The sequence below is a fragment of the Pteropus medius genome, unplaced genomic scaffold (genome assembly GCF_902729225.1).
Source record: "Pteropus medius unplaced genomic scaffold, Ma_sr-lr_union100, whole genome shotgun sequence".
Classification (NCBI taxonomy): Eukaryota; Metazoa; Chordata; class Mammalia; order Chiroptera; family Pteropodidae; genus Pteropus; species Pteropus medius.
The window spans coordinates 113,486-140,267 of record NW_024355521.1 but is presented as its reverse complement, the minus strand read 5'-3'; the positions used below and the strand labels follow the sequence as shown (position 1 = coordinate 140,267).

At 47.6% G+C, this 26,782-nt stretch overlaps 1 protein-coding gene across 6 annotated transcripts in view; it reads right to left on the bottom strand.

The window, feature by feature from the left end:
* Window positions 1–26,782, bottom strand: part of PTPRU (protein tyrosine phosphatase receptor type U) — a 77,520-nt gene that overhangs the window by 25,883 nt on the left and 24,855 nt on the right. For all 6 annotated transcript variants that reach the window (XR_005651943.1, XM_039858697.1, XM_039858695.1 and 3 more), the window contains exons 8-15: window positions 20,804–21,112; window positions 16,349–16,458; window positions 15,814–16,015; window positions 15,368–15,470; window positions 12,588–12,861; window positions 11,823–11,859; window positions 10,889–11,027; window positions 3,679–3,836 (exon numbers count right to left, since the gene is read on the bottom strand). Coding sequence is in view for 5 of the 6 variants with exons in the window: in XM_039858697.1 (XP_039714631.1) it covers window positions 3,679–3,836; window positions 10,889–11,027; window positions 11,823–11,859; window positions 12,588–12,861; window positions 15,368–15,470; window positions 15,814–16,015; window positions 16,349–16,458; window positions 20,804–21,112 (1,332 nt within the window). In the remaining variant the exon portion in view is untranslated. The remainder of the gene's footprint in view (window positions 1–3,678; window positions 3,837–10,888; window positions 11,028–11,822; window positions 11,860–12,587; window positions 12,862–15,367; window positions 15,471–15,813; window positions 16,016–16,348; window positions 16,459–20,803; window positions 21,113–26,782) is intronic.

Here is a 26,782-nt window from a genome sequence, read left to right as displayed (position 1 = left end):
CAACAATTAGAAATGTAATATCTTAAAAGTACACCATTTGTGCTAGGAAAACTGGATATCCACACAAAAGAATGAAGTTGGACCCTTATCTAACACCATATATAAAAATTAACTCAAAATGGATCAAAGACATAAAACTATAAAACTCTCAGAAGAAAACATAGGGCAAAAGCTTCATGACATTGGATTTGGCAATGATGTCTTGGCTATGACAGCAATTTTCATATATGTGCTGCCGAAGCGAGCACGGCTATGACACCAAAGGCATAGGCAACAACAACAAAAAAGACAAACTGGACTTCATGAAAATTTTAAAATTTTGTACATCAAAAGACACTATCCATAAAATAAAAAGGCAACCCACAGAATGAGAGAAAATATTTGCAAATCTGATAAGGGATTAATATCTAGAATATAGAGAGAGAGAACATCTAAAACTCAACAACGACAAAAAAACAAACAACCTGAATCAAAAATAGGCAAAAGGCTTAACTAGACATTTCTCCAAAGAAGAACTACAAATGGCACATGCTTAACGTCACATCATTTGTCATTAGAGACATGCAAATCAAAACTATGAGATATAACTTCACACTCAGTAGGATGGGTGCTATCAAAACATGAGGAAATAACAAGTATTGGCAAGGATGGGAGAAATTGGAACCCTTGTATACTATTGATGAGAATGTAAAATAGTATGGCCACTGTGAAAAAACATGGCAGTTGTTCAAAAACATTAAACATAGAATTACCATATGAGCCAGCAATTCCACTTGTAGGTATATACCAAAAAAAAAAAAAACTGAAAACAGAGCCTTGAAGAGATATTTGTATACACAGCCAGGTTCATAGCAGCATTATTCGCAATAGTTAATACATGGAAGCAACCCAAGTGTCCATCAACAGATGATGAATGGGTAAGAAAAATGTGGTATATAATACAATGAAATGTTATTCAGCCTTAAAAAGGAAGGAAATTTTGAAAGATGCTACAAATTGGAAGAAACTTGAGGACACTCTGCTAAGTGAAATAAGTCAGTCATACAGAAAACACAAATATCGTACGATTCCACTTATATGAGATCATTAGAGTAGTCAAAATCACAGCGACAGAGGGCAAAATGGTGGTTACTAGGGGTTGGGAAGAAAAGGGAACGAGGAGTTATTGTTTAACGAGCACAGAGTTTCAGTTTTACAAGATGAAAAGAGCTATGGGGATGGACAGTGGTGATGGCTGCATAACAATATGAATGTATTTAATACCACTGCACTGTATAGTTAAAATAGTTAAGATAGTAAATTTTATGTTATACGTTATTTTACAACACACAAAAAAATGTACCTTTGGCAATAGAAATCAAAAATATAAGGGACCTTGGGCTATAGCTAACAAAAAATGTACAAGATTTTATGGAGAAAATTATTGAAAGACATTCAAGATGTAAATAAATGGGGCGATATATATATATATACATATATAATATTCATAAATGGAAAGACAATTTCATAAGACGTCCATTTTCCCCAAATCGATCATTAGATTCGATAGAAATCCATTCAACAAAGTTTTCCAAGGAGCTTGAAAAGATGATTCTAAAATTTATAAGACAGAGAACGAGGACAAATATAGCCAAAACATCCTCGATGAAGAACAAACAACTTTCCATTTCAGATATCAAGACTTAGATAATAACAGAAATTAGACACTGTGGTCTTGGCATAGGAATCACCAAATTAGCCAATGAAAGAGAACAGGGAGCCAAAACACAATCCACATGTAAACAGAAATGTGATATATGTAAGGGTGGCACTGTAAATCAGTAGTGAAAATATGAACTATAGTAACTGACACTGGGACAGTTGGTTTTCCTCACAGAAAAAATAAAATCCTTAATTCACATCACACACAAAAGTCAATTACAGATGAATAAAGATTTAAATATGAAATGCAAAATAGTAAAGGTTTTATAAAAAGTAGAAAATATTTTATGGCCTTGAATAAGGAAGAATGCTTTAAGAAAATACACAAAAAGAAATGGAAATCTACAAGGAAAAGATTGATGAACTTGACTAAATTAAAATAAAAACATACTCATCCCAAGACACTATAAATGGTCAAAGATGAGTCACAAATTGGGACAAGATATCTGCAATTCATTAGTCACAAATGATTAGCATCCTAAATATATAAAGAACTGTTAAAAACCACTAAGAAAGTCACAGAAAAACCCACAGAAAATTAGGTAAAAGACACAAACAGATATTTCACTGAAGAAGAAACCTGAATGGCCAATAATGATTTGAAAATATGTTCAACCTCCTTAGCAATCAGAGAAATGCAAATTAAGACTATAGAGAATCACCATTTTATACAAACAAGTTTGGCAAAAGTGAAGGAGCCTGGCAAATTTTAATCTTGATATAAAGCAACGGAAACTCTTATACACTGCTGCTGGGAACAAACACAGGCAAAGCCACTTTGGAAAACAATTTGACACTGTCTTGTAAATTGAACATACACACACTCCATAATCCAGCAGTTCTACTTCTAGAATCTCCTGTGCAGGTGCATCTGGAGATTCATTTCAGAATGTTCACAGCAGTCTTGTTTGTAATGACAGGAAAACTGGAAACAAAGCAAACACCCATGGATGGCAGAAAGAAAGAAATTGCAGTATATTCAAACAATGGAAAACTATACATCAGAGAAAATAAATGAAGTACAGCGAAATATCCACCTGGGTAAATGTCAGAAACATGATGCGGAGTTGAAAAATAGAGCGTGATTTCATTTTTATAAAGCTCAAAAGCAAGCAAAATTCTACAATGCACTGTTTGGGGATACATGCACACATGGTAAAACGGCCTCCAAAAAGGCAAGTTATAAACACAAATTTCAGGAGAATATTTACATCTAAGAGGGAGCTAGGGCATATGGGAGAAGTTCTAATTCACCAGTGGTGTTCACCCGTGTTTGTCCTATCATTATGACTTTATGATCTTCATAAACATTATATTTTCTTTTGTATAAATCAGCACTAAACAGAATAAAAAAGATGTGTGATAAAGTGATTTATGACAAGTTCCTAGTACATACAACAGACTCACGATACTCTTCTTGTATGCCGGGTACAGCACTAATGATGTACACACATTATCTTATTTAGCCTTCAAGCAGCCCTAACAGCAGAGATAATCTTTCTCCCCATTTTATATGTGAGGAAGCAGACCACCAGAGAGGTTAACTGACTTGCCTCATGTCACACAGCTACAGGGATCTGAGATGCAAACCCAGGTCTGTCTGACTCTAGAGCAATCCCTCTTAGCCACTGACTGGTCTTCTGCTTCTTCCAAAGCAGGTGCTCCATAAGCCAGAAGACTGCTCTGATCCTCTCTGATCACACAGCATCATTCCTTCCTCTGAGTCCCCGAAGCACTTCCTACAATTAACACACATAACTTCGAATTCCTCCTGTAGCAGCCTGTGTCTAAGTCCTCCATTTTCCTAAAGCTCTTCTAGCGCAAGGTCATACCTGTGCCTTCTTTGCCTTTCCAGGGCCAGTGCTGTTACCCAGCAGGAGCATAATAGATGCCTCAGTTTGGGTTCGGGTGTTACAGAACTCATCTGATGTGGGGCACCCCAGAGCCACAAGGAAGGGGCCTGAGGGCTGCACTCACCCCGGGGGCTATAGCCATGGGCGTCCATGAAGGAGAGGCCCAGCCGCTCGTCCTCCTGTAGGGTGCTCTGGTCCGTAAAGCTCCGGTCCACGGCACTCATCATGTGCGTCTTCTCCTGGCGGTAGTTGACAGTGGCCTTGGTCATGTTCACTGGCTTCCTGAAGGGGGCAGTGGACAGGAGACGTGGGTGCTGAGCTGGGTGGGACGGTGCCCAGAGGTGGATGGGGAAGCCCAGCAGTCAGGGGCTTGAGACCAGGAGCCATTCTAGAAGTATCTCTAGATGCTGAAAGGGCTCTACCTCCATCCTTCACTCACCAGAGCTGCTGCCTCTCCCAAAAAGGGACTGAGAAGGGACCCTGTCCTGAGGACCTTCGCTGAAACTAAGGGATGGAGCAGGAGCAGCAGTGGCCTTGGGCTGGGACCTAGCCTCATGAGTTCAGGAAATGGGAGGAAAAGTCATTCTGGGCCTATTTTGGTGTCACAGAAGACCGTCATCCCACCCCAAACTAGAAAAATGCTTGTCCCCGCTGTAGCCCCATATCCATTCCCTTCTCCCCTATCCTCACCAGACACCTGCCTTAGGAGCATCTTTTTCTCCTGCAATGGGATATACCACACTCCTCCTTCCTGGCAGAGGGTCTGGCTAGTGCTGAGCCAGTACTCAGGAGTCCTCCCTGGAACCCAGAATGAACCCCAACCATGGCTACTTCTCACCCCCCCAGCCCCCAGGATGGCCCCACCACTAGCCACACTAGACTTGTAAAGAGATCTACACAGGATCTGTACTCCCACCACTGCCCACCAGTCTATCCACCTGCTGGAAGCAGCAGAGGGAAGTGAGAGGCCCATCCCTCTGAGAGGGTAGAGCTTCTAGAAAGGCCCCTGGGCAAGTGCCCACACAGCCCAGCACTCCAGCTCAGCTTTACAGGGAACTCGGAGGTAAGTGGGAGGGACAACAGGGGATGGAGACACAGGAGAAGAGCAGGAGCCTAATCACAGGGAAGGCTCAAGACAAGAAATCTGTTCACTAGCTCAGCCCTACAGCATGTAGGGTGTGGGGCAGACCTGAGAAAGAACTTCCAGGTTATGAAGGCTCAGAAACACCGATCATCATAGAGATGAAGAGGCGAATGAAGGGATCTTCCCAGACAGGCAAACTCCAATCAGTCTGTCCTGACTCAAGAACTGCCAGGAGAGGGGACAGGACGACCTCTGGTGCCCCTCCTGCCAGAACCACGATGTGCTTCCTGTGTTAAGAAGATGACTCTGTATCCACAATGGGAACCAATGCTGCTGTATACTGAGGTGGGCACAGCCTTCCCAGTCTAGACGAGAGACAGCTCAGCCTCCTGCTCCCAGCCCCACCTACAGTCTCTGGGCAGAGCCAAAGACCCATTTGGGGGCAGTGAAGAGAAGCCTCTGTGGCTGTGACCATGATCATCAACATAGAGGAAAAAGGAATGGAAGGAAAGGGAAGTGAGGAGAGGAAGAGATGGGACAAGAGAATTAGGAGGAGGGAGGGGAGAGAGAGTAAAGGGACAATGAAAAGGAAAGATGAGGAAGGGGACAGAAACAGGGACAGATCAGACACCAGAAAACCACAGAGAAGACAGGACCATGGACAGAAGACAGCCAGTCAAGATGGCTGAACAACGGTGCCCAAGGAGGACACGTCACGAGTGGATCCTGGCCTGGAGGCAGGCTCCAGCGGTGTGCCGCAGGGCTCTCTTCCCGCCCAGGCCTCCTGGCCTACTTGGAAGAAGAACTACACACACCAACCAACCAGATCCACAGAAGACAGAACCCAGGAGGGACACGAAACACTGCCGGCCTCCAGTCGATCTCAGGGTGAGATTAATCAGATGGAATGTAATACAGACACTTGGAAAAGTTCTGCATTTAGGTTCAAAAGTTAACTGCACAAGAAGAGAGGGAGGGAGAACTGCCCTGTCAGCAGCTCCTGTACAAGCCGAGCTGGAGGTTCCTCATGAGTCGATGGGGGTGTGTGACATTGGGTGACATCAATGCAAGTAGAGGGTCCAGGGAGGAGGAGTTGAGATACCACCGTCCTCTGGGCTGGTCCAGGACTCTCTGAGCCTGCTCTGTCTGTTGGAAGGGAGAACAAGCAAGGGTAGGGGAGAATGTTCTAGAAGGCTTGTAGAGTCAGAGAAGACAGAGGCAGAAGACAGAAGAGCATCGGGAGGCTGTGGAGTCAGATGGGGGCCTAGGTGGTCACCCCAGCTCTGTACTTCCTGTGACCTCTGACAGGTCCCTTAACCTCCCTGAGCCTCAGTTTCCTCATGAGGAAAATGGCATCATAGTTCCTACTTCTCAGGGTTGTTGTGAGGATTCTGTGTAAAGAACTGAGCCCAGAGGAAGCGCTCAGGAAATGGTGGGTCTGAAGAGCCTGTGGCCACCGGCCCAGAAGGGGCTCCTGTGACCTGAACGCTATCTGTACTGTGGGGAGAGCTGCCAGTGTGGGGACAGGCCTGCCTCCACGTGCACACACACGCACACGGATGGGGACCCCACAGTGGGGCCCGCGTGAGACCTTCCGGGACATGGACTATGGTCTGACGTCAGGAAGTGCCCACCAGAAGGAATGGCTCTGGAACACAGCAGGCTGTTCTCAGGGGGCGAGAGGACAGGAAGGCTCAGGGAGGGTAAGTGACTTGACTGGGGTGACAGCAGAGCCAGGTCTGAACCAGAGGCTCTGACTACAAAGCCAGGGCTCGTGACCTCCAGGACCACACAGAGGGGAGAGTCAGAGCAGAGGAGGGAAGCTCGGTGACAGAGGCGCCCGTGGAGGAGGGGCTGACGCCAGGCCAGGCGGGGGATGCTGGAGCCCAGGCCCAGCCAAGGGGGTGAGGGCAGAGGCTCCCCGGGAGGGGCCGGGACCCACGGCCAGCGGAGCTACTTACGGGTAGTAGGAGTAGGCATAGTGGTCTCTCCTGGCAGCGTGCAAAGAGAACAGCACAGTCGGCCCCCTGGTCCTTCCACGAGGCCGGGCCCAGGGCAGTGCCCGGCTAGCAGGGAGGGGCCTGGTGCTTTCGGGGCTGGGGAGGGGGCTGGCCAGGGTCTGGCCAGGTCAGAAGGGCCCGCCATGTCCCAAGGGCTGGCTGGGCTCAATCGCTAAGGACCAGGGTCCTCAGACCTTCTGGAACCTTCCCCGAGCCTGCTACTGGAGTGAGCAAAGCAGGGGGAAGGCAGAGCTCTCACAGACACACAGACACACACACGTTCCTCACATAAACTCACAAATACAAACATAGACACATGCACAGACACACGTCTTTAAACACAATTACACATTGACACTCATACAAATACATACACAGACATATTCACACACACTCACATAGATGTGTACATTCACACTCATGACAACCCCCACTCACACACTCACCCCTGCAGACAGCCCCCCACCCTCAGTCCCAACGCTGCTCAGACCTGCAGGCCCCTCTGCTCCTGAGGGGACAGCCCTTTGCATACACCTGTACCTGGGAGGGCACGAGAGGCTGGGGTAAGGAGTGGGCAGGGTGGAGAGGGCTCCAGCACAACCCTGGGACCCACCCTCACTGTCCCCAGACTGCCCCTGGGTATGGGGTCACCCTTCATGGGCACCCAAAGCACAGCTTTGTCAAGAGCCCAGACATGACAGCAAAGCACCCACAGGGAGGAGGCAGAGCAGGTCTGATTCCCACATCACAGGAGGGAGAGGCCGAGTCTCGGATAGTCACGATCTGGTCTGCACGGGACTCTTGGGGTCACTAGCGGAGTCCACAGCAGGGTCAGGGCCCTGACCCCAGAGCCAGCTCCCTCCTAAGGCTTCATCCAGGCATATCCAGGGGCCTTCCGCTCGCCCACCCCCACATCACCCCATAGGCAGGGACTCCAAGGAATGGCCTTCCAGGAGGAAATCGTGTAGATTGGGGGAAGGGAAGGAGAGAGGAAGGTGGGGACTGAGGCCCAGCCAGGGCAGGAGTTCACCTCAAGGTCTCACCCCAGGGACAGAGGAAAGGGGCCACGGCCCTGTGGCTGGCCACAGAGGCCCTGAAGGAGAGGAGGGTGGCTGAAGGAATAGCATTCTTCTGGCCCCAGCTGAAATGTCTTCCCTGACCACTCCCCCACAATCGCCAACTACTTTCTATCTCCCTTGACCCTCTCTCAGCCCCAACCCAGGCACCCCGTTCTTTTCACAATTTGCAATTACCCGTTTGTGCTCCTTCTAGTTTAATGACAGGCTCCTCACTAGCTACGAAGCACAAGAGGGCAGCAACCTTGTCCTTTCTGCCCAGGACAGTATCCAACACATTTTAATCCTTCAATAAATATTTCATTTAATTGAGTAATCAACAAAAGAGGGAAATAAAAGATCTCTCGGAGCTTCTCTTTCCTCCTCCAAACAAGTGAAGTTAGTAATGCCTCCCCCACCTCCACCCCACTCCCCACCCACCCTTGGGGCTGTGGTGAGGTTTAGGCAACAGGAAACGCAGGCTCAGCTCTTCCCTGATGGATGCACAGCCAACAAGAGAGAACTTTCTCTGCCCTCATGGAGTGCTCCATCCAGGAGTGAAAATAAACATTGAGCAAAACACTGCAAGTAAGCAAATGAAAACGTGCAGGGAAAAGAAAGTGTTGCAAACGGAAGGGCAGGGGTGGGGCGGGGCCTCTACAGGCGGAGCAAGGGTGTCTGAGCCAGCCTGGGATCTGGGGTCTGGAGTGAGCCACTCCCCTCCCCGCCCTGGAGTCTCCAGAGGCAGATGTGGCCAGTCTTATTGTCCACATAGCAGAGCAGGATGGAGAATCTGATATCTCTTCTCTCAGCTGGCTCCTGACTCATAATCCCCCCCATTCACCTCTTCCCTCCAAGGGTGCAGGGGGTGGGTACACTAACTGGATAACTGCCCTCCCACAGCAGCTTCCTAATCTGTCCATTACATTTGTACCCCAAGTTGATTTGAATACCCCCATCCCTGCCAGAACTGCTTTGTCTCATGACAGCCCATGGTGCAGATTGGGGGCCCTCTGAGGAACAGAGTAGACCCTGAAGGCTAGGTAGAATGGGGGGAGGGCGTGTAAGTGACATGCTATAGACTAGAACTGAATGGTTGTTAGAAGAAAGGGGGATCCTACAGGGGGTTGCCTCAAGCGTTTACAGGGTAGCAGCTGTATAAACAGAGGGTTTCCTAAGTGAGGCCCTGGCAGCATCTCTGGCTCATCCCTTCCTAGGCCCAATGCTCTCTCTGCAGGGGTGTGTGACATCTCCCACTTTGCTAATCCTCTCTCCTTGAGAGTAGATTTCTAGGACCTCAAATACCACCTGCAATTCCCCAAATCTGACCCCTCCCTACGCTCCTCTCCATCTGTCCCACTTCCTAAGCCCCCCGGAATCAACTCCTAGGCCACCTACAAGGCACGCCCCTGCTGGAGAGAAGGGCAGGGACTTGCCATTTACTGCTCCTACTGTGTGCCAACCAGCCATGGTGAGGCCTTTCACAACCCTGGGCATGAGGAATACAAGCTTCGAAGTCAGGCCTGAGTTCATATTAGGCCCTGCCACTTATCAGATGAGTGACATGGGCAAGTCACTCAATTACAGTTTCTTCATCTGTGAAAAGGGAGTCAGACCTGCTTTGTGGGTCAGGATCTAAGAAGGAAATGTTCTCTGATGTATCCTGAGTGTCAGACAGTGCCTGGCACACAGTAGGTGCTCAATAACTAACATCCTAATGGGTGATGTGTGTGAAGCTCCTGGCACATAGTAATTACTCAACAAGTGACAGTTAAAAATATTTTGTCTTATGAAGTTGTACAGGAGCTGGGGAAAGGAAAAATCAGAGCCTATCAACCTGGACAGGCCACCCCACCCCCATGCTACTTCCTCACTGCTAGCATGCCCTACCCCCAGGCTTTCTGGAAGAGTCTCTCTCTCCTGCTGGTACCCTGGCCAGTTCTCCCTCATATCCCTGGATTCCACTTATCTGCTCCTGGCAGCCCAGAGACCCAGCGCCAACTCATCCATGTGTACCCAGCCTGGCAGCAGCAGGGCCTACAGAAGCCAGAGCTCAGGTGGGGAGAGGGCAGAGAGGGCTCTGCCTCTGCTTCCTTGAGTGACCTTGGGCAGATCCATGACCCCTCTGAGCCTCAGCATCTCCATCCCTCAATTAAGGAGCTTGGATCACAGTGTCCTGGGACTGCCTGGTAAGGAATGAGGTGGCAGCAAGTGGGCGGGGAGCAGGGGAAGCAGAGGGGTCTCAGAAGCCCCCATCTGACTCCAAGGAAAGACTCAGCCTTCAGCTGCTCCAATGTACTGGGCTCCTAGGGGAGGTTTATTTGGTGTTTTTAAGACAGGTTCTGTTGCTCTAAAAAGATTTGATACCCATAGACTAAATGTCCTTGAACTACCTGGCAGCTCTCACTTTATGGGCTCTGAGCCTCCACATTCTAAATTCTGAGATTCTTAGACTCTCAAATCCTGAATTTCTTAAACTCCAATTTCTTAAACTCTGGATTTTAAGGCATGCTGAAATTCATGCTGCTCACTGCAAAATAGACTAGGAAATGCATCCCTTATAAACATAAGGCTGGACCTTTGAAGCCTGAGGGATGGTAAGGGCAGGAGGGAGGTCTTCTCTGAGTGATGCACCCAGGACTCCTCAGGGATCAATAGTAACAGTCAAGCCCAAAGGAGGGTGGGGCCCAGTTACAGAAACAGCTCAATCTCCTTGGTTTAAAGGGGAGTGAGTACCACTCCACGACTCAAGGTCAACACCACGGCTCTCTGGTCAGGGCAGACAAGTTGGCAGAAGGTGTGCAGCGGGCTAGGGATTCAAAGTCAGGTCACTTCCACACCCTTCCCCATTGGAATATCCCAGCAGGAACAGAAGGGTGGTGACCCCTTCCAGCACAGCTCCTTAGCAGCAGGTACTAAGTGCCCTTCCCTGAATAGTGGTACCTGGTACCAGCCAGACCTGGGCTCCAGCCAAGCTGCTCTGACACAGCTACATTTGCAGAGTCTCTGGCTTCCCACCATCTAGCTTGGGTCCATCCACAGACCTGATGCCCAGGCTGGCAACCCTCCACACATCCACCAGGCAGCTGCCCTACCAGCCCCCAACCCTAGCAGTCCCCAGCCATGGCTCCTCTATGCCTACTAGGCCTCTGAGGGGTAGGAGCCACAGGTGGGCCAGGGCACAGCCTCGCTCACCCCTTGCGGATGATGATGATGATGGCCCCCAAGAGGAGGATGAGGACAGCAAGTCCCCCTGCACAGATGCCCAGGATGAGCCCCATCTCTTCTGATCTCTGGGACACCTCCAGGGGCCGCTTGCTTTCCTTGCAGGCAGCTGGGGAGAACAAAGCAGGACAAAGGATCAGAGGTGAGATAAGGACCACGTACCCCCTACATGCAGGAGTCTGGGCCACAAGGAATAAACCAGGCTGAACAAAAACAGGTGCACAAAGACAACTGCCCCTCTCAACATGTGTCCAGCCTTTCGATCAGATCTATCTCCTCACCACGCCCCATACCTTCTGCACCTCTGTGTCAGAGGCTTTCCTTGACTCTTCCTATCAGGAATACCCCCCTCTCCTTTACTTTTTCAAATCCTCCCCATCCTACAGTGGATGGGGGTCGGAGAATGCCTGAGGCCTTTAGACCCACCCTTTTGGCCCCCTGGGAGGTGATGGGGGAGAGAACTGTGTGCCTAGGAGGTGGTTAGAGCATTTCAGGATGGGTAACCAACCACACTCCTTGTCTGGGAACAGGGACAATCCCTACACTGCAGGGTCTGTGCTGTTCCCACCTCCCCCAGGAGGCAGACACAGAACCCAAGATGAGAGCCTAGCATCTCTCACCCTCATGGCCCAACCAAAATGACTGTCCCTCCAAAGCCAATTCCAGCCCCTGCCAAGGCCCCTCCTGTGACCACAAGGGAAGAGGGGGCCTGTCCCTGCTGCCCAGTCTGGAAGGAGGAGCCCTTGGGGTAGGCGCATAGGGGCCAAAAAGGAAAAAGTTTTCTGACCCCAGGCCTGCCAGGTACTCTCCTCTGCTACCACCGCCCTGGGCGCTCAGGGTCAACCCCACAGAGCCCAGCAAGTGAGAAACCCGGCCCCGGAGGACTGAACCCAGGTGGACTTACCTTTCCTGGCGATGCGGATGCAATTCAGCCGGGTTTCCTGGTGGCACAGATGGGGGTCTCAGCACCACTGAAGCCCGGACCTGACCCTCCCTGGGAGAGAACCTCAGACAGCTTGTCTTGGGCCTGGTCGGGGCTTGTGGGATGCGGACTTTATCTAAAGACATCCAACCCGGCAGAAGGGCCGAGGGGAACCAGGGAGGCTGGTTCCGAGAGAGGAGGGGTCTACAAATAGGACAATGCCCCAGGAAAGGGGAATGATATCCAGGGGGACAGGGAAATAAAGGGGGCGGAGCCTCAGAAATGGGACTGGGTCTAGGTCCAGGGGCTTTGATGGGAAGGAGGAAGCCTGGGAAAAAGAGATCCAAGTGGGAGGAGCTTGGAGAGGGGCGGGCCTTCAGGGAGGAGGCGGGTCCTAGGCCTTGTCTGGTGAAAGCAGGAACCTGAGATGGATAACCTGAGAGAGAAGACCAAGGCCTCAGGGAGAGGGCAGAGACTAGACAGGGGGCTTGGGTAGAAAAGAGTCTGGTAAAAAAAAAAAAAAAAAAAAACCAGGCTCGAGAAGAGGGTAGCACTGGAGGAAAGGAGCCTGGGGTCAGGAGGATGGGGCTCAGAAGAGGGGGCGAAGCACAGGGGAGGAGGAAGAGGCCATAAGAGGGCGGGGACCAATGGAGGGAGTGGGGTCAGGAGCGGGTGGAATGGGGTCTCTGGCCTCCGCAGCGACGCCCTACAAGGTGTCCCCAGCCTGTCCCCCAACCGGTCCCTCACCCCCTTCAGGTGGCTTGTTGCCTGGAAGTAGATGAGGTAGGCCTTCCTGGGCTCAAGCGGTGGGTTCCAGAAGCCGCGATAGGTCTGGTTGTCACCCACAGTGAAGGGCATGGCCTCAGGCAGACTGCTAGCCGCCAGTTCGGCCCCGAAGTAGTGCACTAGGCCGCGGGCCAGCGCGGCATCGAAGGTCAGCGGCACTGGGAAGCAGTCCTGGCCACCGGGCTCCCGCCGCAGCCTCCGCGGCCGCTCCTCCTCCACAATCACCTGGTACACACTGGTGAGGAGGGGAGAGCAGAGAGCGCAGTGACCACTGGGGGCCAGGGACAGGGAGAGCTATCTAGGAGCCAGGGGCATGGGTTTGAGGGCTAAGCTCTGCCTCTTACTAGCTGGACAAGTCACTAACCTCCCTGGGCCTCGGTTTCATCCTCTGCAGAATGAGAGTTATCACAGGACTGCTCCAAGAGGTAGATGTGAGGAAGGAGGCAAGTTTAGCAGGCAGCCAAAGCCTGTCAGCTGTTATTACTGTGACTAAGGCTGAAGGAATGTGGGCCCTGCTCCGGGGAACCAAGCCCTAAGTCCACCCCGACTCTACAATGAGTCCTCCAGTGCCTGCCACAGGTCCTGACAGCCTCAGCTCCATCACCCCCCCAACCCCCCAATACAAATGACTCCCTTCCGGGCCTCTTAAACTAGAGTTAGACAAGATGCATTCATTCATTCAGAAAGCGTTTACTGAGCTCAGACGATGGGCCCTCTTGGGGATCTGGGCTTCCTGAAACTGACCTTCTGTGGGGGAGATGGTCCCTGGGCAAGTAAACAAGGAGACACTAATCCTACATCCCAAATACCCTCCCAAAACCTGAAGACAGCCCCGAGTCTGCAGCTCTGAGCCTGCCGTCTCCCAGTCATAATGGCTGATTATGTTCCCTGGTCTGTATTTCCTTTGATTTGTGTCTCCTGGTTCCAACTTGTGTGTTTCTATTTATTTTTCTCACTTTACTGAATGGCCTTTTGCTGTGAGTTCCTCCAAATCCTCTGTGGAACAAAGCCAAGAGTAACTAAATGAATGCTGACAAATTTAAGTATTTCCAGTCACAGCCTCGGTCACATCTTCACGTGTGACACCCCATACTAACAGCCTGTGCTCTGGGAAGTAGAAATGCCTTTGCTTTGCTCTCCAGCTGTTTCCTTTGGGCTTCCAAGTTATGGGGCCATCACCCCAGCATCCCGAGATGTGGGCCACACAGGTTTGTTCCCTGTCACTAGCATATTGCAAACACCAGACCTCCGTCTCCCAGGCTGAGGTCAGGCCTCCCCAACCCCAAGTTCTACCAGGAGATGATAATAAATGACATTAGCCATGAACAAAGCACACCTTGATCTGGTTTGATTCTCATTATACATATAAAGATAGAGAGCTTAGAGAAGTGAAGGGACATATCCAAGGTTACACAGCCATCACACCTCCTTCTCACCATGTTCCCACACCACCCCACCACCTCCCCACCCCCACCCCCCAGCATTGTCATCATCAGTGCGGGGCTGACCAGGCTGGCTCACAGGACCCCCCAAAAGGACAAGGAAAGGAGAAGGTGCTGCTGGGTTTCCCAAATCCTCCCGGAATTAGATGTACCAGGACCCTGAGGATCCTGCAAAATGCCCCTCAGATGCCCTGACGTTTTTCTGGGTTTCCCCTGAGGGTCTGGGAATCAACCCTGGACAGGCTTTGCAGTGGCAAATATAGGGGAAGCAAAGCAGGAGAGAAGAGTGGAGGAGGGAATGAGGAAGTGAGGGGTGTCTGGGGCACCAAGGCAACCCCCTACCTTCTTGAGGGGGACTTAATAGGTCCCTCCCATGCCCAAAAACAGCTGTCACCTTCTCCCAGTGATGTACTTTTATGGAAGGAAGGAGTGGACCAGAGGAGCAGGGACGCTCTGTGACTTCATGAAAAGGTACCAGCTTTGCAGACAGACCTGGGTTCTAAACCCCAGCTCTATTACTTACCAGCTGTGTAGCTTGGGGGCAAGTTGTTTAGGCCCTAAGCCTGTTACCTGGTGTGTAAAATAAGGGTACTAGTACCCACTCCACAGATTGCCATGAAGATAAATTACTCGTGCAGGTAAGTCCTTAGCATGATGTCTGGCTGACAGTATGTGCCCACAAACACCCTCACACTGTCTCACATACACACATTCACACCTTCACACCATGCATCACACACATATCACATGTCTTTCTCTCACACACTCACCAGCTTGTCTCTAGCATCTTCTCCCCAGAAGAGGAAGCCACCATGGCATCAGCAGTCCCAGCTTCCTCTGGGGAGAAGGAAGTGGAGAAGCCATGCTTTTGGTCTCTCCACAGAGATGGCCCTGTCCAGCTGGCTGCCCTAGCCTTCTAGTAAGCCCATTCCTGTGTCTCCCTGGGCAGGACCCTCTAGGAAATAAGCTAGGAAGAAATAAGGCCCCAGAGTTCACTTCTCCAAGAAGTCTAAGGTAAGGCCCTCTGGAGAAGCCTGGACAGTCACCTCTCCAGGCAGGACACTGTCCAGAGTTCTCATGACAATCACCATCAGACACCCATGACCTCAGAGGGAGTGACTGCAGGCTTTCAACCTGTCCAGGATCACAGAACGTCTTCCTCTAGACACTCTGAACCCCAAGTGGGAGACTGAAGGAAGACAAAGGTGAGCCGGCCTGGGCGGGGAAGGGCTCTGGGTCAGAGGAAGAGCCTCTTCCCTTTGGACCTGATCTCCCACCCCTCCATCCAGGCTTTCCCACCTGATGGGCGCACCACGGCCCTGTGCCGGCCTCAGCAGCACGGTGATGGTGTTCTCAGACTCGCCCAGGGGAGACGGCATGTCAGCATAATCAAAGCTGGGAGCTGAGGAAGAGAACAGGGACATAAGAACAGAGTCTGGCCACTGCACCAGGAAGGCCAGGCCTCCGACCTCCTTGACCCCTGTCCTCGGACCTCTTCCCCTTCAGCCTTAGCCTCCTTGTTCCCTCTGACCTGAGCTTCTCTGACCTCAGCCCTCTGATTCTGCTGACCACACACAGTCTCCTGAACCCTCTGACTTAATCCTCCCTGACCTCTGACCTCAACTCCTAAAAGACACATTTATCTCACCCCCAGGGTGCCCCTCACTACTCCCTCTGCCCACAGAACCCTGGGATCTGGGCCTCCTCCAAAGGGGCCAAGCCCAAGATGGGATGGGGAGGCTCGCCTGAGATGTTGGTGGTGATCTCAGTGAGTGCTGCCTGGCCAAAGCCTTTGCCCGTGCGGGCCCGCACGGAGAACAAGTAGGTGGTGCCTGGGTGCAGATTGGAGAAGACATGGTAGGTCTCATTGCGGAGCTTGGAGATGGTACGTCGTGGGCCTGGCACATTCACAGCTGGGTCTGACGACTCGATGCTCTGGTAGCTGATCTGAGGGCAGGATGGGCAGGCAGGCAGGCACAGGGATGGGGAAGGGTATCACTGGCCCTGTAGCCTCCTGCCCATCATGGTTCAAGTGAGCTAGGGATAAGGCTGGGCAAAGGGAGAGGCTCGGTGGGACTGTGGATGCCCGTTAGCCCAACCTCTGAGCACCTTCACCTCTCCTGCCTTCAAGGCCCCTGTCCCCATAACCCACAGGGCACACAACTGGTCACAGCTGAAGGAACCACAATGATCACCTCTGTCCCCACCATAAGCCTCCCTTTCCAAGCTGTGTGCTCACCTTCCACCAGGGGCCCCCACTATAATGGGGTCTAAACCTACCTCATACTGAGTGATGAGGCCATTGGGTTCCTGGGGCTCCTCCCACTTGAGGAAAATCATGTCCTCCAGTGGAGTGAAGGTCAGAGACTCCGCTGCAATCCCACCAGGCACTGCGAGGGAAAGGCAGCATGGGGCAGGGGAAAGCGGGCTTTGGAGTCAGATACCTGTGTTCAGATTCCAGCCTTGCCATTTCCTAGCTGATATTCTTGGACTACTCGACCTCTCCGAGACTGTTTTCTTATCTGTGAAATGGGGGTGATAATAACCCCTCCCTAACCAGAATGAACTGATGTGATGTACAGAAAGCAATTTCATTTGGTTCAACCTATTCCTGAATACTCAAAAAGGGTAGCCGACATTTTCATTACTGTGCAGGTTGCATTCAGAAAAGGAGAATGTTCGAATGCTCCTATTTTGATCCAGTTGAGTGGCTTTCAGAAAATATATACATTTGCCAGAGAAATGAAAACAATTGCAGTAGACTGGCAGGATTATGAATGGAGATATTTTCTTGTCTAAAAATTTCTTCTAATTGCACAAATAATATGTTCAATGTAAAAATCGAAATGAGCATAAAGAAAATTAACAGCACCTACAATTCTAGAGATTAAGACTGTTAACATTTCAGCATAAACACTTTCAGGCATGGCTTTGTTTTGTTTTGTGTTTTTGTTCTAATGTATCATCTTAACAGCAGCCAAAGGAATTTCTTCTAGGAAGAAAATGGTCTTTGTTTGGGAAAACACCTTAATAAACCACTGTGGGGAAAACTGAAATCCTAAGGCAGGGGAAAGCAGATAGCGCTCTGTGTAAAAATGAAGTTACCAAGGCAACACCACCATCCATCCACCCGCCAAAATGATAAAATGAAAAAGACAATTCTAAAGGTTGGTGAGGGTGCAGATCAACCGAAATTTTCACACGTTGCTAGTGGGAGTGTAAACTGATGCAACCATTTGAGAAAACTGGATGTATCTATTTATTATGAACATACCCATCAGAAATGTGTGGATCTACTAAAAATAATAATCTACAAGGGTTTTTTTTTACAGCACAATTTAAAATAGCTGAACAATGAAAACAATCCCAATGCCCAAAAATAGTAAACAGGATAAATAAACATGGTATATTCACATAACGGTCTATTCAGCAATGAGAATTCATTCTCTAGATCTGTACATGCAACGTGGCTGAATCTCTCAAGCATAAAGTTGAGAGGAAAAAAAGCCAGTCTTTTACACAGTGTATAAAAAGAATAGACACTCTACGATTCCACTGATGTAAAGTTCAAAGCCAGGCAGATTTCAATCTGTGGTATTACGCGTTGAGATAACAATTACCCTTGGGAGGCTGGGAGTGGGAGAGTGCATGAAGCGGGCTTCTGGGAGCTGGTTATGCTATTTCTTGGTCCAGATGTGGGTTATCCCAGTATGCCCAGTCTATGAGAATTCACTGAGTTGACCGCTTAAGATAAATATAATTCCTATAAGAATTATACTAATACTTTAATGTAAAGTAAAAAAATATTAAACAATGAGCAATTAGAGGAAGGAGAGGAAAAGAGAGGGGCAGAGAAAGAAGAAAGGCCAAACGGCCCAAGTGAGGCCTGGGCAGAGTGGAGCGAAACAGCCACAACAATGTACCTTGGCAGAGGTGGTGGGGGGAGCGGCAGAGGTCAAAAGATTTTAAAGTCGGTGTGATCTAGTGTTGAATTTGAGATTGTTCGTGAAGGGTAGCAGACTATGTTGCCCCAAAATATGCCACTTTGGCATAAGGATTGTCTTGAGCTGAATCGAGAGGGAAATTTAGGAGAAGCAGACACAGCAGGTCCTTGAATAAAATCCTTTCATTCGACATTGTTTTATTACAACACTGATAAGAAAAAAAATTGATTCCCAGCTGGGGCCACTGTCTGCGTGGATTTTACTTGTTCTCCCGACATGTCTACATGGGTTTTCTCTGTGGACTCCAGTTTCCTCCCACATCCCAAAAATGTGCATGTGAGGTGAACTGGCATGTCTAAATCGTCCCCGTCTGAATATGTGTGGCTATGTGAGTGGCCCTGCAAAGGAAGGCTGTCCCGCCCAGGGTGGGTCCCGCCTTGTGCCCTGAGCTGCCGGGAGAGGCTTTGGCCACCCGTGACCCTGAACTGGAATAAGTGGGTTGGAAAAGAATTATCATACTTGTTTTTATTCATCATTCTTAAATGTATGTACAGCTCACATTTATTTCAACATTTAATATTAGAAGTGTTTGAGGTCTTTATTTCGAAGTTTGGTGATGTTTTTGTAACTGGAAATACACAGCAGGAACTTAATTCGTTTTTATATCAATTAGCCTATGGTAAAATTGGTTTTCTTGTACGTTATTTCACTTAAAGTTGCAGTTTCCAAGAACTTTTGGATGATGTTAAGTGAGGACTTACTGTACAAGGAAAGTTCTCTGCCCTCCTCCTATTTTGCCTAAAAACAGGACATAAATTTGCAAAGGTGCCTGCCCCCACCCCCCACCCCACACTCCCTACCAGGAAGCAAAAAAGTTAATCTTTCTGAGACAACTCTAGATCAGAAGAGTCTACATAAATTTAACTAACTAGTCCTCATCTACCATAAGTTTCCCCATATTTTTGCCTTCACATAATTTGCTGCCTCTAGAATCTCAAAGTCCTTTTTCTTCATCTTGTCACGTCTCTAAAAATTCATTGTTCTTTTGTTAAGATGCCATATAAGCCCAAGTCCTAAATACCCCTTTGAGTTACTCATCACTGAGTATTCACTCCCATGGGTATGTACGATGGCACAGTAATAAACTCCCACGTTTTTCTCTTGTTAATCTGTCTTTTCATAATCTGATTTATAGGGCCCCAGCCAATGAACCTAATATGGGTAGAAAGAAAAAAAAAAGTTAAGTTTTTCCTTCTCTATATTTGCAATTCTTCAGGGTAAACCCCTCCAGTCTTCACTCCCACCCCTAATAAATCCTCACCTCATCAACACAGGGCATGGGACACACGTGCTGCCTTGGGTGAGTGGAGTTTAGTGAAAATTCAAGGAAGTAGCTGTATCTTGTGCCTAGGCCACTGCTGTGCAGAACAGAAAACTGCACATGTGGGGAGGTAAGAAAAACTGTCAACCAAGGAGCTCAAGGCACCAGGGGATTTGCAGGAATCTGGGGGAAGGCTTTAGACCTGTGCTGGCCTCAGAGCGTAGCTGTTAAGAATGAAAACTCTAAAGCACATGGCCAGGTTTGAAACCCAGCTCTGCTGCCCATCTACTAGCTCTGTGACCTCATCTGTAAAATGGGGATAGTAACTGTAGCCTATCACATAGGGTTGTCATGGAATTACATGCATTAATATATGAAAAGCTTTCAGAATAATGCTTGACATGTAGTAAGTGCTTAATAAGTAGACCACTGCACCCAACAATGACAGAAAACACACTTTTTTCAAGTATACAGGGAACATTTACCAAAATTTAACTTTATGTGGACCAAAAAGTGAGGATCAAATTGCAAAAACCAAAATTAGAGTGTATACTCTGACCACAGAGGAGCTAAGCTAGAAATCAATAACAAAAAGATAATTAGAAAAGTCACAATTGCTTAAAAATTAAGCCACATAATTCTAAATAACTCTTGAGTCAAAGAAAAAATCAGAAATTAGAACATATTTTAAACTGAAATTAGAACATATTTTAAACTGAATGATAATAAAGATAGGATATATCAAAACTCATGCGATGTAGCTAAAGCAGGGCTTAAAGGGAAATTTAAAGCCTTAAATGCATACATTAGAAATGAAGAAAGGCTAAAAATCGATGATCTAATAAGCTTCCATCTCCAAAAGCTAAAAGAACAGCCAACCAACTCTAAACAAAGTATAAAAACGGAAATAAAGAATAAAAATAAACATGCAGTAAAGAAAATCAACTAAGCCAAAAGTTGTCTTTTCTGGAAAGATTAATAAAATTTATATACCCTTAGCAAGAGTGAACAAGAAAACAGAAAACACAAATTACCGATTTCAGAAATGAAAAAAGGGACATCACATAGACCCTACCGACATTAAATGAATACAACAAGAGAATATTATAACCAACTTTATGTCAAGAAATTTGACAATTTAGGTGAAATAAACAAATCCCTTAAAAAATAAAGTACATCAAAACTGATACAAGGATAGAAAAGCTGAATATTCTAATATATATTTTAAAAATGAAAACTGCTATTAAAAAAACATTGCCACAAAGAAAACTCCGGGCCAAATGGCTTGCTTCCCTGCTGTTATCTTCCAAAATTTAAGGAGGAAATTATACCAACCAACCCAAAGGCTCCCAGAGAGTAAATATTAGCTATCACCACTTTGTTGTTATACAGTTGGTTTAATCCTAAGCAAAAAATTTCAGTCTCAGACATGGTCATCTGGAGGAGGAATTAAGGCCCCAGGAATCTTACCATCCTCGTCCGTCTGGAAGGTGAGCTCCTTGCCCTCCTTGCGCCCCTCGGGGTTAGTGAGGATGAGCCGCACATGCACATTCCGGTAGGGCAGCAGGTTCTTGATGGTGTAGCGGCTGACACCCCGCTCCATCTTCACACACTCCCGGACAGTCTGGTTGTGGCTGCTGCCCAGGGTGTAGTGATAACACAGGGACACGGTGTAGGTGTGGCAACGCGTCACATTGTAGCCTAGCGGTTCCCACTGCAGGGTCAGCTGGCGGGCCTGGATCTCAGCAAAAGCCAGGCCTTTGGGGGCCCTCATGGGCTCTGGGGAACCCAGGAAAGACGGAGAAGAAGGTAGAGGAAATGGGAAGAGTAAAGGAAGAGATTAGAGAGAGAACATCAGTCGGCTGACTGAAATCATCCCTCCTTTGCCACCAAGAGCTCGGGGGACCCCCTAGAACACTGAACATTGAACAGGGAGTAAAAGTGTGTGTTTTGGAGTCAGGCAGGGCCACATCTGAATCCTGGCTCTGCCACTTGCAGCTGGCAACCATTGAGTCACTTTATCTCTCTGGGCCTTAGTTTCCTCAGCTGCAAAATGGGATAATAATATAGGCCCTACCTCATAGAACAACTGTGAGGTTTAATACATGCAAAGCATGTACGACAACGGCTAAAACTCTAAAGGCTCTCAAAAATGTTAGCTACAGTTTTGTTTTAATAACACAGTTCACTTCTTAATTCCTGGATGACATCAGGCCAGTAGGAATCAACCCATTGCCATATTTTTCTTAATTGATTAATTCCAAAGTTGTTCTGAAACACACAATGCAATAATATACAGAGATCAGGATGATGGGGAAATGAGTAGTTCAATAATGCTGGAGAATGTTAAGGAAACAGAAATGCATGCCATTAGGTCCCATGCTGGCTCTAAAAATAAGATTCAAATTGGGTGGTGAGTTCCCTAGTTGCCAAAGCAAAACAGGAAATACAATCTGTTATATAATAATAATAATAATAATAATAATGGCAGTTAACATTTATTGGGGCTTTGCATGTTGTTCTAGAGCCTTTAAAATGCTTCATCTAATTTAATCTGTGCTATAATCCAATAGACAAGTACTATTATTAGCCCTGTCATAAAGATGTGGAAATGGAGGCACAGAGAGATTAAATAACTTGCCCACAGTCACACAGACAGTAAGTGGTGAAGCTGAAATCCAGACCTGGACAGGCTGGCTCCAGAATCCATGCTCTTAATCATTACTACCCTGCCTCCCTATAAGGAATTCACTGTCCAAAAAGAAATCACACCAATGCCACAGTAGAGACAGCTACCCCAACATGAGGGAGGCACACTTACAGCCTCTTGATGATTCCGTGGAACCAGAAAGTGGTCCCCATTTTATAAATAAATGGAGGCTTCTGAAGCAAAGCCAGGATGGAGCCCAGAGGCTCAGTCCCCAGTCCTACATCTGCACTGACCAGTTGTATGATCTTAAGCACATCTCTGGGCCTCAATTTACTCACCTGTAGAATGAGGGAAGGAGCCAAGATTATATATAAGGATACTTTTCCCTCTTGTACCCTGACTCTGCGAAATGCAGTTTCATACCCTCAGGTTCTGTGCGCACCTGCAAAGTGTCCCCTGTTAAAGGATCTCAGGATATGCCTTAATAAACAGGTGTGAAGGTACTGCTGCTTCACCTCTTAAGATGCTTAAATACAACCCTATTACAGTTTTTTATAGGATCAAATTGCTCAGGATGTACTTTACAAAGAAGACACAAAGGGAAACATCAGCCCAAAATGCTCTTTACTCAGAGCCCATGGGTAGCACAGCTTGAGAAGCTGGCCTCAAGTACAGCACAATACAAGTTTTTGTTTCCACCCAGGAGCTTTCCCTTCTTCCGAGCTACAGGCAAATATCATGTCTTCAGCTACAGGCAAATATCATGTCTTCAGTCACATGTCGGGCCACCAAAGAGCTATTTCAGCACCTGCAAGAGCAAGGCCCACCTCTTGACTTCTTACAGAATCCAGCTGCCTTCTCCTCAAGCACAGAAGACCAGATCCCCATGCAACAGGGATATTAAAGAGCTGGCTCACACTGCTAACTGCAACCTGAGGGCTTGCTGGCTGCAAGACCACTTACCACACTTAAGTTTTCTCTCTCATTCCTGGCCCACATGGGTTTTCCTAATGTTTTTCCTCTGTAATTTTGTTTTAATCCATGTCTGGAGTGGAGGAGGCAGATGTTGTGTATGTTCACTCTGCCATCTTGTTCAGAGGTCCTTGCCTATTCCCTGACTTTCTGGCTCTGGTCCTGACTGTCTCATGTGTACTGTCCCATGGTATCTATGGGAGCCAAAGTACCACTGCTTTCTTTGCACTAATGAGAGCAGATCTTGGTCCCTGCAGCTCTGCTCACGTCATGCCTACCCCCAGGGAATACCTGGCCCACATTCCTCTCCATCCTTCCAGGCTTGGCCAAAATCCACCGCTTCCTCTGCCCTCCTGCAGCATTTAAAGAAGGGCATGAAAAGTCAAATGTAAACCAGTGACACAAGCTGGGTCAGGACTAAAATAAACAGGACGGTAAGCGTCCCATCCAAAAAGGACAGCTGCTGCCCAGCTCTGGCAATGTTGCCATGTAGGTCTACAGGCTCAGGGCTGCCAGATCTTCCTATGTTTTAAGAGAAGTCAGAAATTCAGACTTTTATGTGAAACCTCCAGGTTTTTAAATAGTGGCAACCTGCTCGGGTTCTTTAAAACCATTTATTGGGGCTTTGTTGCACAAAACAGCAACTTCTAACTTGGAGGATGAATTTTCCACCCTCATACAGGGGTGTCTCATTCTCCAACAGCTGTTAGGCCCATCTACCTCGCTAGACAGAGGGATCTTTAAAAAAAGAGCTCACTTATGTCTTCTCTCCCTGCTCTGATCAAATCTGGGCAGATCCAGAGGCTCAAATAGTTTGTTGACTACAGACTGATATGTTGATTGAGGGGTGTGAATTCATAAGTCTCTCAGTGTTTCCAAAAACCTTCTGGCACCCAGACAGGCTCCCTTCAGCTGCCAGCACACACTGGCAAAACAGCACTGGGGGGGCCTCAGAGCCCCACTCCTCTCAGTTCTATAGGGCTGCAGGCCACTCAGAGATCAAAGGTCAAAAGGCGCATTAAAACAAGGAGGCTAACAGTTAACATCTATTAAATTAGGCCAAAATGTGTTGAATTTAATAATGCTAATAAGGATACTACAACCATGAACTATTCAACTGTTTCTCATGGAAGGGACTCTGGAGTGGGGACCAGTGCTCCAAACTTCAAGTTCTATCTCCACCCCTCATTAGTTCTGTAATTTCAGGCAATTCACTCAACCCCCTTTGAATGTCAGTTTCCTTGACTGAAAAATAGAGATAACAACATCTACTTTGAAGAGCAAATGTGAGAGTTACATGAGATGAGTCAAATGGCCCAGCCTATAGACATTAATTAATAATTAATAATGTGTATACTCAGGTGAAATACTGGCAACAGTATAAAATAGTATAACCATTTTTTAAAGCAATATATGTCAGAACCCTCTCTTAAACCACTCCTGGCTATTTATCTTAAAGAAATAACTCAGGGAGGAACTAAAGCACTATAAGCACAAAGTTTTACAATGTAGTATTATTTATAATACTAGGAATCTAGAAACAAATAATCTGGCAATATGGAGACACTTGATGGACTTCTATAGCCAATAAACATAATGATAAACAACGCATGTAACAACACCAAGCAAAGGAAGCAGAATACAAATGCTTTCTTACATCGCAATGACGAGGGTGTAAAAATGTGTACTGCAGGCATATGGGCAGAGATTTGAAGAAGACAGAAAAACTAAAACAGCTGTTGGGCTAGGATGGTGAGGTTTAGCGTGATTTTTTCAAATGCCTTTTACTGACATTATATTATTGTTTTTATGGTAAATAATATTGTGGAAGGGGAGTTTTAGGGGGATGAAGGAGATGACAACACAGATGGCCAACGACAAAACAAACACTGGGCTGAGGCGCCTAAGCAAGGAGGGGGTGGTGATGTCAACAAGAAGCATGTAATTCACAGGGGCAGGAGGAGTTGTTTGGGTCCTGTCTGTCTGGTCCCTGCCTGAGCTTCCATCCTGGCCAGCCTGTGTAAACTGTTCAGCAGCGCTTGGCAACAAGTGGGCACTCAGCCCATGATGGCAGCAGCAGCTGCTGCTGCTGTTTCAGACACTGGATTGGAAATCGGGACATTCAAACTTTGGTTCTGACTCTGCTACAGACTCACTATGTGGATTTGGGCAAGTGACTAACTCTCCAAATCTCAGTTTACTCATCTGTAAAATGGGCACAATCAAAAGCTATCACCAGGAAACCTGGGTTCTTAACCCACTGCATGAGCACAGGCAACTGCCTTCCCTTCTCTGGGTTTCCATTCCCTCATCGGTACACTAAGGGGAGTGAAACAGACATTCTTTATGGACCTCAAGCTCTGATTTATTTTATTCTAAGTACCTGACCAGAACTGGCTTTGAAGAGCTAAAAACACCATAATAATGACAGTCTTCATTTCCTGAGTTCTTACTGTATGTTAAGCACTATATTTCACATGCATTTAATGCATTTATATGCAATTACCTGCATTTAACCCAAAACACTGGAGGCCCCCAGGGTTCTCTCTTTTCCATCTATATTTATTCTTTAAAATCTAAGGACTAAATCAGGAGTTCTCAGCCTCAGCATTATCAACATTTTGGACTAGATAATTCTTTGTTGTGGGGGGCTGTTCATGGTTTGTAGGATGTTTAGCAGCTTCCTCAGCTTCCTCCACCCTTTGATGCCATTAGCACCCTACCCCACGACCCCCCAGTTGTGACAAACAATATGTCTCCAGACACTACAAATGTCTCCTGAGAGACAAATCCACCCTAGTTAAGAACGCCCAGCGTAAAAGACCTCATCCAGTCTCACGGCTTTAAATACACCGTGTCTACACTGAGAACTTTCAAATTTATATCTGCAGCCCGAACCTCTTCTCTGAACTCCACACTCATAAATCCATCCACCCGATGGATATCTCCACTTGAACATCTAATGGGCATCTCAAAGTCAACAGTTCCAACACAGACCTCCTGATCTACGAACCTCCATCACACCTGCTCCTTCCGCAATCTTCTCTCTCAGAGTAAATGACAACTCCATCCTTCCAGCTGCTCAAGCAAAACACCTTGGAGCCATCCTTGACTTCTATTTCCTCTCTCCAATTGCATATCCAATCCATCAGCAAATTCAGTTAGCTCTACCTTAATAATAAACCCAGAATCTAAGCACTTTTTACCACCCCCACCCTTCCTCCCAATACCCAGCCTCCACCATCTCTCAGCTGGATTGCTGCAGTAGCCTCCTCACTGGTCTCTCCTCTGGTCCCCTTTTAGAGTTTATTCTCCACAAAAGGGCCAGAATTATCTTTTTAAACAAAGTTGATATTGCTACTGCTCTCCAAACCCCACAATGGCTCCCCAGCTCACTCAGAATAAAATGGCCCTGAGTCCCATATCCCCAGTATCATTGTGACCTCCTCTCCCGCCATCTCCCCTCAGTCACTAGACCACAGTTACACTGGTCTCCTTGCTACTCCTCATACATGCCAAGCATCCTTCATGCTCCAGGCTTTTGAGTTTGCTGTTCGGTCAACCTGGAATGCTCCTTCCCCCAGCAACGCCTCTAGCTTCCTACATGGCTCAGCCCTCACTCCTTCATGTCTCTGCTCAAACATCAGCTTCTCAGTAAACCAGTCTCTTGAGCCTTCTTAAAATAACTATCCTTCTACCCCCACACACCATCCCCCCTCCCTGCTTTAGTCTTCACAGCACTTATCATTATCTGACAAACTATATATTTCACTTGTTTACTGTCTCCTCCCACCGGAATGTAAGCTCCACATGCAGAAGAACTCATA